The sequence below is a fragment of the Apteryx mantelli genome, chromosome 4, assembly GCF_036417845.1.
Source record: "Apteryx mantelli isolate bAptMan1 chromosome 4, bAptMan1.hap1, whole genome shotgun sequence".
Classification (NCBI taxonomy): domain Eukaryota; kingdom Metazoa; phylum Chordata; class Aves; order Apterygiformes; family Apterygidae; genus Apteryx; species Apteryx mantelli.
The window spans coordinates 85,129,084-85,144,751 of record NC_089981.1 but is presented as its reverse complement, the minus strand read 5'-3'; the positions used below and the strand labels follow the sequence as shown (position 1 = coordinate 85,144,751).

The 15,668-nt window shown below is 42.2% G+C and overlaps 1 protein-coding gene across 1 annotated transcript in view; it reads right to left on the bottom strand.

Annotated features, from left to right (window-relative positions):
* Positions 1-784: 784 nt before the first annotated feature.
* EXOC5 (exocyst complex component 5) overlaps positions 785-15,668 on the bottom strand; it is a 43,636-nt gene continuing 28,752 nt past the window's right edge. The window contains exon 18 of the mRNA XM_067295126.1: positions 785-1,212. Coding sequence (XP_067151227.1) covers positions 1,153-1,212 — 60 coding nt within the window. The 3' untranslated portion in view covers positions 785-1,152. The remainder of the gene's footprint in view (positions 1,213-15,668) is intronic.

Genomic DNA, 15,668 nt, shown 5'->3' with positions numbered 1-15,668 from the left:
TCACCCCCTGGACTGTATTTCTTAGTAACAGACCTCTCGGGACTTTTCTTCCCAATATGTGACATGCCACAGGCATGATGAAAGCTGAAGCAGGAAGGAGAGAGCAGGACAGGGCTACAGCACTGCACACGTATGAGACACTGGCTTTCAGCTCAGGGGAGTGAGAGCCAACTCTGTGAGCCTCACATTCAAAGCAGGAGACCGGAGCGGTAATAAAAGAGGTGCTTTTTGCAGACTGGAGAGGCAACAAGGAGGTGGTTTTTGCAGGGTGACGAACGGAGGCCAGAATACAGCCTTCCACCTGGTTCAGAGAGGGCCCAAGGGTGACCCAAAACCTGATGCAAGTAGAGGCTGTGGTAAAAACACCAAAACCTATAGCAAGATCGCGATATAGATGGGTCCCTCGAGGCTCCCTGGTAATCAGGATCCTGGCCCTGTACTCTTTGCTCAGAGAAAACTACTGAGGAGAGGAATTTCCTCTGCGAGAGTGCGTGCTGGAAGAATGCCCAGGCCCACCACGGCTCCATCCCAGTAGTTCAGCATGGAGCCCCCGGTACTATTCACCGTAAAGAGACTGAATTCTATAGCCCCCTGCTTTCCCCTGCCCCGCTGGCAGCCAAATTCCAACACCGGCCTTATGCAAACGAAACCCAGCCTCCCTCCCCCCCCACTCCTTAGCTCTATGCAATATTTTATTGAATTATTGTTTCTCTGGAACAGTACCGCAAACATCACGTATTGTCCTCTACCGACAGTCTCGAGCCACAAAGGAAAATACGCCTTCCCTCAACGGATGGGTTCTGCAAGCACAAAACACGCGCTTACGCCCCATTTGCGGCAGCACGCTCTTACGACGTACGGGACGCCAGAGGAACCGAGTGCAGCGTACATCCCCGGCGGCGGTTACCCGAGGCACCGTGCCGTCAGCGGGCGCCCCCCGCCAAGCCAGCTGACAATCAGCTTCTGCAGCATCCAAGGCGCAAAACCATGCACCCAACGTCATCCGCTAATTGGCCCACCGCAGCCTACGCGCAGCTGTGTTCCTCCCGGACAGGGTTACGTAACCGGGGTTTGCAAACGGGTATCCTACGGCGTCTGGCTCTGCTGGGATCCTCTGCTGACTTGAGGAACCGGTGCGTGCATCCAAAGCAATTACGGAAGCGTGCCTCGCCCAGGCGGTTCACTGGTGTCGCAACATTTTATTTCTCCCACCTGACAAAATAAAAAGCAGGAGAGAATTATTTGTCAGCTCAGTCCCTGTGTTAATCTAGTTGCAAGCATAATGTGATTTCCCTCCTGCCCCACTAGTAGGTATTGCAACACCTTACATATGGATCATTTTAATCTAATATAATCTGGCTGTCTGGAAAGAAGGTTTCCCTCCACTGCAGCTGCTTGTGATTAATGCTAAATATACACGCCAAGCTTCAATCAGCAAGAGTGTGCATCTTAGCCAGCCTGTGTTTGGTAATTCAACAGTAAAACCTATAAAATGCAGAAGATATTGCATGTATAAGTCATACCAGCTTTTCTCAAATGCTTGCTCTATTTGCCATTTCCAGTGTATCATGATCTATTACTTTTTTTCTTTAAGGAAAATTGATTTAAAGGCTGCTGATCACAGAAGATAAGAAGTGTCACCTCACCTTTACAAATAACAAATGTCGGCAAATACTTATTAACTGTTTTGTCCTTTCACTTTACATCCATTCACTGCAAACTTAAACAAGAAGAAAGAGAAGCATTTCTGTGAAAACTAAGATCAAGCACATATGTTATAATAATAAAAAACCCCAAAGCCAATAAATGATAGCTTTTTAATCATTATTAAATGCACAGATGTATTCTTATTTTACTATAATTATCAAACTAGGATTAATATAATCTTGTATATTGCTTCCCTTCATGGTGATTTAAATCATGTAAGAAGTCTCCTACTAGTATTCTTACCCAGCAAGAAACATTTTAATTGTAAATTTGCCTTTTAGAGTCTTTAAATTACTCGCACATGCACATTAAAAAAGGCAAGTACTATGGATACCATGTATCCACTAATCTGTAAATAGACTCCCAGTGCAGGACTCATCTCTGAAATGTGGCATCAATTGCACAGGCTCCTATTTAGTTTTAGTTGAATAAAGCCATACTAGATACGCAAATAACATCAAACTTGCCGGATTAGAACGGGGCACCTCGTACTCTAAATCACGATTGTCAATCATCACCCAGGATTAAGGGATATAGTTTAAAAACCTAAAAGCAAGCACTTCCTTTTAACTTCTGCCTACTGTGCATTTTGGATTATCGCCCAGAAATACTATTACTTGAAACAAGACTGCCTCCCTTCTACCATCTAAGGGAAGTGCATCGCTACCATCTGCTAACCTCTGTTTGGAAAAAGCCTCAGCAAAGCATACAATTTAGATTTGAGATCTACTGCTGACTGTGATTATATTTATAACTTGCTTTTCACAGAAAAATGGGGGGTTATTTTTGGCTTAATAAGTGCTTTCTGAACACAGTCACCATTCTGATCACAAAGATGTAAGGCAGTTAAAAACCAAAGCAGCTACCCTATTCTTATACAAAACTGGCAACCTTCCTGAACCACTGCATTTCACAAGAAGGGTTTTGAGAGAATTGCTTGGAATGTATTTCATTGTACTCCTCAAAACCGAGCAGCATCCCCCGGATAGCTCCACCTTTTCTGCTGCGCACACGACACAAAGCACACAGCTATTCTGCGCCCTCCCCGCTACATGCCGACTTTTCTTGCATTCCCCTGGTTGAGCTACCAGACACTTTTGCAAAGCTAGAGTTGCCACTGGTATCAAAGTCTCTTCTTCACTATCCAAAATGCCACAGGAGAGGGAAGTTGGTCAACAAATGTTCATGTTGAATGTGTACGACAGTCCAGCGAGCTCGGATCAGGACTGGGTCATAAACTGGGAACAGTGGCTGGCTACTCTGGCTTTTGACTCATCACTTAGTACCTGATTTTCCAGGCAAACATATGTATGGTTAACCGTATTTAGTGTGAAAATTTAGATCATTCTTGGACATTCACTCAACAGCTGTCACGCTAATTGATGTACCTGCACATGCAAATTATATGGCAAGTTGGACACAGCTGAACAGACATGGGACCCAGTAGCATGGCTGAATCCACGTGGAAGGGAAGGTGCAGGAGGAATCGGGCAGAGCGGGTAGGTGCCTGCACAGACGATGACCTGTCTGCTCTGTTTGAAAGCGTTTCCTTCTGTGGCTGTGCGTCCCCTGTAGCAGCTAGAGAAATGGAAGCAACAATATGCATCCCATCCTCAGCAGCCTTTCTTGAGGACCTAGCTAGTGCTTGCACAGCTCTAAGATGTGCCACACTAGGGCCGGGATCCACTAAGTTATTCAAGCATGTAAACCCCCTTCTACTATGGGCTTTCGACACTTAAACAGGGAATCGACACCCATATACTTTTGCGGATCTGATTTTCTAAGCTGGATGCAGCTGTATTGAGTCTACTCAGCTTTCCATTGCAGGTACTCAGGTCTCCTAGGCCATGATCCTCCATAAGTAAAGCTATGCTTGTGCACCTGTGTATGTGTGTGCCTATATCTATATATGTGTATATGTATCTATGTATGTGTATATACACACATACATTTATGACCTTTTTAAACACATGGGGTGTAATACAATCGGGTTAAAGGAAGAAAAGACAAGCTAAAAGAGACTAAAATATCATTGCTGCAAACCTATTCTACAAAAATAGGATTAAGTCAATTTCTATAGCTAATCAACAAATTGCATTTTTGGAGTATCTTTATAATTAAGATCTTCACCAGAAACTGGGGACAAGAGTCATATCCTCAGCTGGTGTAAACTGTCACAGCTCCACTGACTTCATCTGCACTTCCACAATCTAAATGGGTCAGTGATCTTGCCCCTAAGGTACAGTTTATGACTGCATACGGATTATAGGAAATATACACTGGTTCTTTAAGCAAGAAGGGGAAAAACTCAGTTAAGGCTAATCTTATCAACATATAACCTTTTAATCAGATTATTGAAACAACATGCTAATTTATGAAAAGTTCAGCATTCTATTAAATTGCAAACTACGTACTGAATTGCAACCCAACAGGCTGCTTCATTGAATTCATGTAGCCACTCCTGGCAAAGGCATTCCAAATTTGAACTTAATTAATATTCCTACTCCTGGTTTCCATAGTTTCTTTTTAAACATGAGTACCAGCAGAAACTGGCAGTAACTTTACCCATATTCTCAATAATAACCCCCCTCTGGCTGTCAATATGTATGAAAGGGAAAATTTTTTGCATACCCCAAACAGCCTGTCATTTTCCTGTCTTTTGTCAAAAATACGTTGGCAACTTTTTTTTTTTTTTTTTGCTTTTTTTGCTTACACAGCTTAAGATGCTTAACTGTTTCTCTGCTTGGGTTACAAGCGAGGTACCATCCCCACTTTGCGCATTAGAAAGGGAGATCGCTAGCCATGCTCCTCCAGCTTCAGATGACAGCCACATTGCATTAATTTGATCCTGTAGCAAATTTCATACAGGTAAAAAATAATACTAATAAAAATAATTTAAAAAAGCTCTCTCCGGAAAATCAGGAAGTGGCTAAAATGCTGGGGAGGTGTTTCATATTTTCCTCCTTTGCTTAAAAACTTCAAAAATGGCTGGCCTCCATCTTGTACCAAGGGAATGCTTACTCCAAACATGCTTTAAAGCTATCTTTCTATTATTACAGAAAACGAGATTGCCCTTCATCCAAGCAATCCCTGAGCTAGCCTGAACATCTGTAATACAGACCAATCGAGTCTCACTCATGTAGCATCTGGATGCAAAGCAAGAGAGAAGCACGGGGAAGGAGACAAGGAGAGGAGACATTCCTTTCAGGGTCTCAATCTCATAGTAATCTTGCTAGAGGGCACGACACCTTCAGCTTAATACCATTTCCCTTTCTGCATGACGGGGCCCCAGAACACATCCTTCACTGTCATAAGAGCCAGTGCACCAAAAAACCTCTTCATCACAGTATGCAAAGAAGTATCCTGTCTTTTGGAGAGTATCCTCTGTCTTCCGTGCTGGGAAAAGAGAAACATGAAAGGTCATTCAGGAGGGTACCCAGACAGCAGCGGGCTCCATGAAGAATCTCATGTAAATGTCTGCATTACAAATCCACTCAGCTCTGCGCTGCTGCAGGAAACCATTAAGATTGAACCCTCAGGAGCGGGAACCAGTTAGTTCGGACATATCTTATGTCTTTGGACTGCATGCAGGAATAACTCTACATCACTTTCCACTGGGAGTTTTGTGTCTCTGTTTCATCTAGTCCAGTAAAAAACAACTATTTCAGGCTGTGACTGACTGAATGCAGCTTACAAGCGTAGCTGGTGGACTAAGCTTTAAACCAGGTGATACTGAGGCGATGCTGGTTGGCAGCTGGAGAACCTAGTGAGAATTGGAGCTGGGTTCTTACCTGAGGATTTGTGGTTTGTTCCAGTTCACAGTTCTATAGCCCTATAGACCATGCTTCTTCTACGAGACCCGGAGGCTGCAACAGTCAAGTCACTTTTCAGCAGTTATCCCATAAGGGCCTAGCTGTTACTTAAACATACGAATCTTGTGATGCCTTGTGTGTCACTTCCATTACAGACTCTGCAACTTCTTCTCTCTGGGACTATACCTAAAACTCTTCCCAAAACTGTAACCAGCACATAAGCTCAGGGTCTCTCCATGGATATATCCAAACTGATTCTTGTCTCTGAGTTTCTAATTATTTTTTAACTCATTAGTTCACCTTAAACAAACAAGGCAAAGGGACAGAAGCCAACCATATTTTATGCCCCCATAAATTTTGTACAAAACTTCCAACACAGACCAGAGCTACACATTAGTGCCTCACTGAAGCAAATGCTGCAGGGTGAGCTCAGCAGTAGCTTGTTGTTAGCCTGTCTGCTGACTGCTCAGCACAAATGAACTGGTGGTGAGTTAGCATGTAGACATCTCACAAGCAGCCACAACACTGATTGCCATTCATCCAGCCAGAAGCTGGGAGGACAGAGCATAGCACAGAGGGTACAGAGTGAAGTGACTTAAGGAACACGGAAAGTAATTTGGGTGCATTGCAACACAAAGATTCTAGGAGTCATCAGGGGAAGGAAACTGTTGGACATGATTCCCCAGGAAACCAGACTTCAGTGCCTCCACTGTTCAAAGAGCAACTTTTCACAAGACAACCAAAAAAACCCTGAAAACAGGACTTTGTTACACATTCAGCAAAACAGCCTTCTGCACCTTCTTGCCAGGGCTGTTGGACTCATTTGCTCTCGATGGTCTGAACTCAATGTTGACCCTGCTATAAAAGCAGAAGGTTGGACCAGATGAATTTCTGAGGTCCCTGAATTATCCTGACTCTATGATGTAACTAGAAATACAAGCCATAAGATCTACACCTGCCATGCAGCTGAGTACAGACACAGTTGAACTGGCCAATTACAGAGGTTAGACTACAGAAAATTCCAAGCTGATAAAGATTAAGCTCACCTATGAAAAATGAGCACAGCAAGCCTCTGGCATACTCTCAGCAAGCACAGGAAACAGACAGTGATCCCATGAACCAATTATCAAATATTAAACACAACAAGGCAACCTTGGGCTGGATGGGAGCCCTATTTCATTCCATCAAGGCTGATATCAACCACAGTTTCCAAGATTTTGCAGAATAAGAAGCCTGCCTTCAGGGTACTACAGTGTAAAAAGGTGGTCTTTCACCCTGTCACTCCAAATCCTTCTATTTTATTGAGCAGAATCAACTAGGCTCTGTTAGCAGTTGCCTCTTGCACTGCCAGACGGGAAAAGCTCAAAGCCACCTGTGAATCAGGAGGGGACAAGATGACAAGCAACTGTTTGAATTATGAAGATCCTATTCTTGGAATAGTTCCTGTCTACCCTGCCAAGTATGCCTTGGCTGAAGCGTGTGTGGTGTCTTGGGAGGAGGGTAAAGGGAGTGCTCAGGATCAAAACTGTCTCCAGGTAAGGTAGGTCCAAGGCAGAGTCAAAAGAGGATAGTCAGATGGAAGCACCCTAGGAGAGACTATGCTATGAACCATGAAAGTCTGGGCATCGGACAGGATGTCCGACCAAACCCACAGTTTTCTTGAGGGAAATTGGTAATTTCTCCTTGATGTGGGTGGTATCCTTCAGCTTTCGGGACTCTCAGAGTCACCAAGTCTTAACCTGAGGGCAACTGGAGGGGGGAGGAGGGGAGGCGAAAATCAGCTCAACTAGCTAGGTCATCTGATGGGGCAAAGAGGTGTTTCATGGTTGGCCACTCACAAAACGGACAGAGAGGAGCAAATATGATGGCTAAAAATCACATTCCTTATTGCACAGGAAAAGATTTCTCTAATTCCTCAGATGCCTTGGGAAGCAAAGCAGACATTATAACTATTATGACCTGATGAGCATTAGCTAGAAGATTAATCCAGGAAAACAAGATGGTAAAAGCAGCAAAAACATATGAGGGCAGCTCATAGCCAGAGCCCTGTAGAAAGCGGACAGACAAGAGGTGCACCCCATGAGACTGCCAGAATAACTCTCAAAGATCAAAAAGTCTGAGAAGTCACTCAGGCTGGGACCGGCACTGCAGAGCTCTGCCTATGAAGAGTTCACTGTCCTCAGTGTAGAAGAACAGATCCAGAAAAGAAACTTTCAAGGGCAATGGAGGGAAGTCATTTTCTGAGAGAAGCCAGTGATGGAATAGATTGATGGCATCTGTAGATTGTCTAACTTGTACAGTACCTCATTGTGCAATGTTAGAGAAATGCTCAATCATCAGTCAACCAAATGGTCAGACAGCAGCTGTCACTCATGCAGGCAGAGCTGGAATCCAAGAGGGAGCAAAACGAGAGGGCCTGTTCTTCTGTGCCAAGGACCAGCAGGGGTGGGAGCAGAGAGATGCCAAGCAGAAGGCTACCAAGCTAGAAGAAAACTCATTTTGTTTGAAATTAGCCAGTGTCAGATTATACAAATCAAAGACTTGTTTAGAGTAAAGCAAAGCCAAATAAAGGAAACGTTTCTCAGATTTCAGTCCAAGCCTTTTGTCCAGTTTTACCCTCTTTTCTCTTGTTCCTACATTTGCTTGTTTTCTTCATCAGTCACAACAGAATGACCACTCCAGAAAAGTCTCATCCCTTGGCCTTCGAACCACTACAGAGACTAAGACCAGAGCAACCTGGAAAAGGGTTTCAATGCCTGCATCACTACGTACACTAACACGTCTCTTCTCACAACAGTGGCACTGGAAATAAGGCCATAAGTAGTGTCATGCCATAGCATCCAGAGCTACTGTGCAGCCTTCATAAAGACAACTACCGAACGCTAAAAGGCAGCTTTCGCCTCTGATCAAATTCTCTCTTATCTCACTGACTTCCAAGTGACACAAAATCATCTCTAAAGTCTTCCACTTGCAGGGGAAGACTGACTTCCAGTGGGCCAAGCAGGCCAACTGAAAGGGCTGAATCCATTAGAGAGCGCCTTCAGGAGTCAAAATAACAAGTATCAGTAGGCTTTCTTGGCCTCTGCAGGTAGGTGAAACAACCCTCCCTTCAGGCATTGCATTTTTATACAGCTGATCTAAACAAGTTGCTTGCATCTCCATGTATCTGACGAAACAGCAAAGACTCTTCTGGAAGACAAACCATCTGCCCTGTTTTTTTTGTTGTTTGGTTGGTTTGGGGTTTTTTTGTTTTGTTTTTAAAGCCAGGATGAATCAGACTGGAATTGCTTCCTCTCTCTTTGTCCATGATATAGGGAGCCTGTGTAATTAGCATGCTGCACATCTAACCTCACAGAGTGGGAATTCGGTGGTATCAATCCCCCTCGATGCTACCATGCTCTGAGAACTGTTCTACCTTTGCCTCTTTCAGGAGTTCCAGTCCTGTCACACATTGCAGTGACCACGCTGTCTTCTACACTCGTTTCACTGCAGAATTGGCTCCATTCCATTTTCCCCTTGGAATCCACATAGCTCTATGTCCAAAAATAACATTCCACTGAAGTAAAAAAAAAAAAAGAAAAAAAAAAGATGCTGTTATGTCACTCTCTCCTCTGGTTTCCTCAGCACATCCAGTTCTCTCTATGTCTATTTTATAAAGAGCAAGTTTTGTGCAAGAATGAGAGCCATTTCTTGTCTTTTATGGCATGAAGCAGTTTGTTGGCACTTAAAATTAAAAAAAAGAAAAAAAAATACACTTTCAATTCAAAGGTCGCCACAAGCATAAGACTGAATCTGACACCACACTGCACAACTAACAATTTTTTAAGCCAAGCTGACACTCTTACAAATACCTAAGAGTGAAGGACAGACACTTCCCAAGCCTGATTAGGACCTCATTCAGACCTGGAAATAAGGAATCAAGATGAACTCTCTCCCTTAGCTAATACTGCTCTCGATTTCTGCCTTCACAACATGACTTAACAGTTGAGTAGTAAGCACTCACGGTGAATTATTTTTTGCTTTCTCTTTTTAAGCTAGGCCCCTAACATTTCTAAATGTACTTTTATATATATAATATATATATATATACACACATATATATACACACACACACACACACACAACACGGAACTGCCCACCTTCCTGTTCTTTACCTCACATGGTGGGTCTGAATTGAAAACACCAACACGGATTGAATTATGAGCTGCACAAAGAATAGCTTGGGTTTTCTCAACATGTGCAGCATCTTAAATGGGAAACAAAATACATTTTGGATCATATCACCACTGTAAAAGGCATTCTCCCCCTGGCGGTCTGATCTGAGGGTACATTTTGAAATAATTTCCTAGAGAGGAACTGACAGCTCTTTCACACCCTTCTCCATGCACACGCACACTGCAATGTTACACTTATAGGATTGTTATTCAATTTATCAAGACCAAAGTAATTTCTTTTAAAGCAAAGTGTCTTTACACTGTGAAGACTTCAAACGGATCTTTGCCCATCTTGGTGGGGACCACCATGGACTGCACCTCAGGTTTATTCCTCTCTATCCCCCAAAAGCCACTTTAACCTACTTTTCAATTTGCAGAAAAGGGACATCTGTTAACAAAAACACCGTGGCACCTAACTCACCAACAAATTAAGGACTACCAGCTAAATGTGCTCCGCTGTTTGCACTGAGTTATACCTTATTCATGGTAGGTTTTAATTTGATTAGTGATTGGACTAAAAGCAGCTAAATAAAAATTGTAATGCCCAAGAGCCACTTAGGCTTCTTCAGACGCCTTAAATAGCAAATCCCTTCGGCAATAAAACATCACCTTTATAGACAAAACTGAGTTTAGAAGTAGCAATCTAATTGATTGAAAGCTCATTGGAAGCGCTATGTTTAGGCACTGGATTGTGTACTACAGAAAGCCTCATGCTATGCAAGCAACAAAACTAATTGTAAAGAGACAGAGGTATATGTCTAACTTGCTTATGGATTTTTAAAAATTTATACTTTCATTGAAGCTGGCAAAGTTATAGCTGCTCACACCGGCTTTGAATTTGGCACAGTTCTTTATACTCTGAGTGAACACAAGCCAGTCATTTCTGGTCTCTTTGAGAAGATCCGGACTTCAAGTCCTGCCTCAAAATTGCTATTTAAGGCTCACTGCTGCAAATAAAAAATTAGAAAAAAAATTAGGAAGAGCAAGTTGACTCTCAACAGCTAAGCAAAACTTTCTTTTCTTTAGTCTTAACTGGGTGCTCAGTTTGTGCAGACAATTATAGCAGGTGCTCAAACACTTCATAACGATCCCATTACACTTTTAAAGGGGTTTTCCAAGTGTAACACTATTTCAGAATAAACAAGTTACTTAGACAAAAGGAAGAAGTGAACCACGCCTTCAGCCAAATCAGAGATGAACACATATATCAGCACATACTAAAATAAAGACACGAAGAGGAAGAGATTCACTAGTCCAGCTGAACATCAACTTGTGTCCGACTCCACAGCGAAGTCATTTTAAAAGTCTTTGGGCAGATACATGGATTCTGGTTGCTTTGAACTCCGCTGTCCCTGAGAGGGAGGAGTAACAAGCCCATTTCGTCCTGAAGATGAGCCCTGCCCCAGGCCTACATGTCACGAGAATGTGTTTCAGAACAAAGCAAATGTCAAAAAACACTCACAAATGTCATGATACAAGATATCCCTGCAAAACTTAGTGGCTCATCCCATGTTATGCTTTCTGCTTAACATGAAATTTTCCAGTGACAAGAAGGACCAGAGAGCAGTTTCTCCTTATGCTCCTCCATTATAAGAGGAGAGACATTCATAGGCTAACAGGCTACCTTTACCCTCCAAGGCTTCTGGAAAAATGCATTAAGAGGGAAAAACTACAGTCAACATAGCACAGGACAGAATAACACTTATAACAGTGATCTCAACCAGTTAATTCAGAAAAATGCCTGTCAGAGGAAATCCATCCATTAAGAACTAAAAGAAGGTGTATCTCAGTATTTATAAAAGGGACTGGATTTTGGAGGTCTCATTTTAAGATGGTACCTACCAGGCTGGAGAGAGCAGAAGAGAAAGTGGTTTGGAGCAGAAATTCCACACAGGAGCTAAACAATCTTTCTAGACTGAAGTTTCATCAAAATATTTTTTCAGAACTTTTTTTTTTTCCTCCACTCATCCCATTTTCCAGGTGGAAAAAAACATGTGAAAGGAATCAGGTGACATTCACAGCATCCAACCTTTATTTCAGCGCATTCGGTGTGCGAGTGTCTGGCATCTCCATATGTAGATGAGGAGAAAGGCTCCTTCATGGAAGCAGTTAAAAACAAGAGATTAACTTGGAACATTAAGTTACCTTCTGGAGATGCCTAACTCTTTTCAGTGACTGCAGAAGAAGCCTTGGGGATTAGCCTCCTGCATCAGTTATTTGCGTTAGGTGCTCAGAGAAGACTGACGTGAATACTGTCCTCTTTACTACATAGACATCAAGCACTCCTTTTTTTTAATTGCCATTTAATTAGAAAATAGTATTGAGAGAGAGAGACAGAGAAGTTAGGGCGTTCTTTTTAATGAGAATTAAAAAAAACAAAAACAAGAAAACACACATTCACACAGAGAAACAAAGTTAAATCTAGCCCAGGTTTGCACATTTTAACAATTCTCTCTCCTCTCCGTAGAGCACAGCAATATAAATATTACCATCTCTGTTAAAACGAATTATTGACGATTTTAATACATGTTGCACAGTACATATTAATATAGAAAAATACATGTTATCAGCAGTGTAATGTTGACCATGTACTAATCCATTCCACCTGCTCAAATATTAGTGCAAATAATTATATATTTGTAATGCATCATTGCTGTCTAGTTTGAATTTATGCCTCCAGAATAAATGTCTCTTCTCTGAAGTTGTTTGCTATTATGAGTAAAATGTTATATATTCATACTCAAATTGACTTTGGGTGGATAAGTAGAATGAGCAACCTTCAAAAATCCACTTGTCTAAGACTTAGCAAGTTATTTTAATGAATTGTTTACAGTAAAATGAATGTTATAAAAATGTTTCAAACAAAAGCTCATGTTAGCTGGCTTCTCTACAGCAGCCAAATACCACATGTCAATACAGTGCAGAGTTCAAAATGACTGACTTCAAACTGGCAGCATCAGTTGAGGTGAACTGCAAACTTCTCTCCAACGGGAGTTACTTACCTTGATTTGGTTCTGATATTGTGCAGTTTGCCTGCTTGTGAGCTGGTTCCGGGGACACCTTCTCTCCATAGTCTGGCCTCACTTTTCAGGTGTTGCTCACCTTCTCCAGAAGCTGACTTAAACAACTCACACCACCAAAGGACTGTTTTTTCCAGACCACAGGAAAAACACCATGATGTTTGACAATACAAGCTCCTTTCTCAACTGCAGAACTGGGCAGGGAGATGACTGGGAACACATGTGAAATTGCAGAGATAAGGAAATGCTTCCTAAGAAGAATATAGGGATCATGAGCTCACTGTAAGATGGCCAAAGATGTGGCCTTGATGAGGCTGGACATTTGGAAGAACAATAGCTTCTGTCCCCAAAGGACTGATGGTCAAAACGGGCAGAGCAGACATGCAACCAAGACAGGACGGAAAAGACTTCAAGCACTTGTTAATGCCCTGATTATCCTTGGCTAGAAATGAAGTTGGGATAGGGCTGAGAAGAACAAGGACAGCCCTGTGACTCAGCCAGTTTTGTAGCATCTGTTCCAAGGTCTCCTCCCTTCACAGAAGGGAAATAACAGTAAAGATGAGCAGGATTTGGGACAGCTATCAGGAAGTCTACAATTTTCATCCCAAATCAGGATGAACAGTTAAAATTCCATCAGAAAATTCAAAAACATTTTGACCCTCAGTTATCGAAAACATTTCATTTTTGTTCATCAAGCTGTGCTCAAAGATACCAACTTTACTAACTCAACTTTAAACCTCATGTTACATTACTAGCACATTACCTAATGGGCATTGCAGCTGAAATACCTGACACTCTTCCTCTCCCCATTTTTCTTAAGGTTGGTTCCTTACATGAAACATCGTGTATAATGTGCTATACAGCCAGGTCACAGGGAGAGCATGTGGACACAGAGACCTGCAGGGATGAAGGAGAATGGGGACACTAGAGGGATAAAGGGGAAGGGAGCCAAAATCCTCCTTTCATTAGGCTACACGTGGCTAAAGGACCACTAGATGTGGAGGTTTCCTAAAATCCTGCTGCAAAGTTAAAGGGCTCCCTCTCTGGTAGTGTGGTAACAGAGGGGAAGAGATGCAATCCTGAGGGATACTGGAAAGGAAATGTAGCACAGGGAAGAAAAGCTCACAGAATAAAGGTAGAAATCAAGGCTTCCACACCCAGTGAGGACTGTACTGATACAGAATAAGAGATCACCAGTAGTACCCCACACAACTGAAAAAGAGAAAAGACAAGAAATCACAGCTCTTCCTCCACTCTAAGATAAGCAGAAGACATGGTATTAAAAATGCTCCTTTTCCTTCCTACTACAAAAAAAAAAAATTAAAATGGAGGAAAAGATAAGCAAAACAGTGAAAACAACAAGGGAGGAGATCTAGCTCCCTCCCATTCTTAAAACAGATGTAGAAACAACCAAGAAAAAAAAAAACAAACAGAATATGTCAACCTGCCCACTTCCCTCCTGTGATGTCTAGAGGAAATACAACAACGTTGATAGTAAAGCACAAGTCTATCTCTACTTACAGAGTGCTGAGGCTGAGTATCAGAGGTTGAGGTGTGTGTGGGGGGAGTAGCCTTGAAGCCAACATCCATCAGGAAAAGAGGACAGCAAGGAAACCTCTACCTTCAAGTTGTCCGCGCAGATCCTACTCTTCTAGAGGAAGACTAGCTTATCCTCCCTACTGCTCCTGAGACAGGTAGTACAAGGAAGAAGAGCTGCCATCTGCATCTACAATTAGACCAGGGATTATTAGATATCAGCATCCTTCCTATAGGAAGACTATCACCTCAGCCTGGAGTGTTTTCCCTGTTTATGACTGGTTCAACTTAAATCCTGATCCAAGTAAGATAGTTACTGCCATGAAAAACCCAAAGAACACCTCTCTTTTTCAAAACCTTCATAACACCTAAAACAGTGTACCTTAAATTTACTATCATGCATATACTGACTTGAGAAATCTGGAACTAGACTTCTAAAGAACAGGCCAGTGGTTACTGTGCAGGGCTCTAAATGAACTGAACAGCCTCTCCAACCTCAGGGCACTTTGAGATGCATCTATTTGCCGCATTTCCTACGAAAATGGAGGGATCAATCCACACAAAACTCACACAGCACCCCAGCACCAACTAGATGGTAGAGGATTGCTCCTTAGGCAACTGAAATTTTATGCTATCAGTTAAGCACTGAAGCAACCAGTGATTTAAAGCAGCTTAGTGGAAGCTGAGAGAAAGGGAATGGAAGACAACCCAATTTCTCTTATTGATCACAAGATAAACTGACTTGCTCAGTACTGTGCAATTCTCAAGTTAAACAGTCACTTACCATTATCCAGATCACTGTAGTCTTGAAAAAAAAATAAGCTCAGCTCTAGCAAATTCCTTTTCCCTCCAATTAGACTACATATTGCTGATGCATTTTTACTCACAGTAGAAATAAGCAGAGCTCACATTCACAGCATGGCTATGTATCCTTCAGAGCAGATACGCACTTAAGTATGGAAAGCCTTTTCCTGTTGAATCCAGAGGTTTCAAGATGAATGAACAGCTCCAAGGCAAGGTATTTAAGCCAGTCTCCCTCCTCCAGAAGCTCACTTCATTTAAGGATGGGAATGCAGCTGTAAAGAGATTTTAATTCCAATCTCGCTTATTTGCCTGTGTCATGTGCTTGCCAGGTTTCCATTAATCACATTTTAAACTTCTCCTACAGTGTGCTAAGCTACTTCATTTAAAACCACTTGTTCTCCAGATCCAAATATCTAGATCTTCTCTTTTTCCAAGCACTTCCATTTCCCAAATTTTATATTTTATTTGTGCTGAGAAGTAATCTTACAGAACACCAGCTCCTTCTTGCCCTCTGTGCATATGCAAACAGAATACAATACAAAGCCATGTAAATAAATTATAAGACTTGTAAAAAC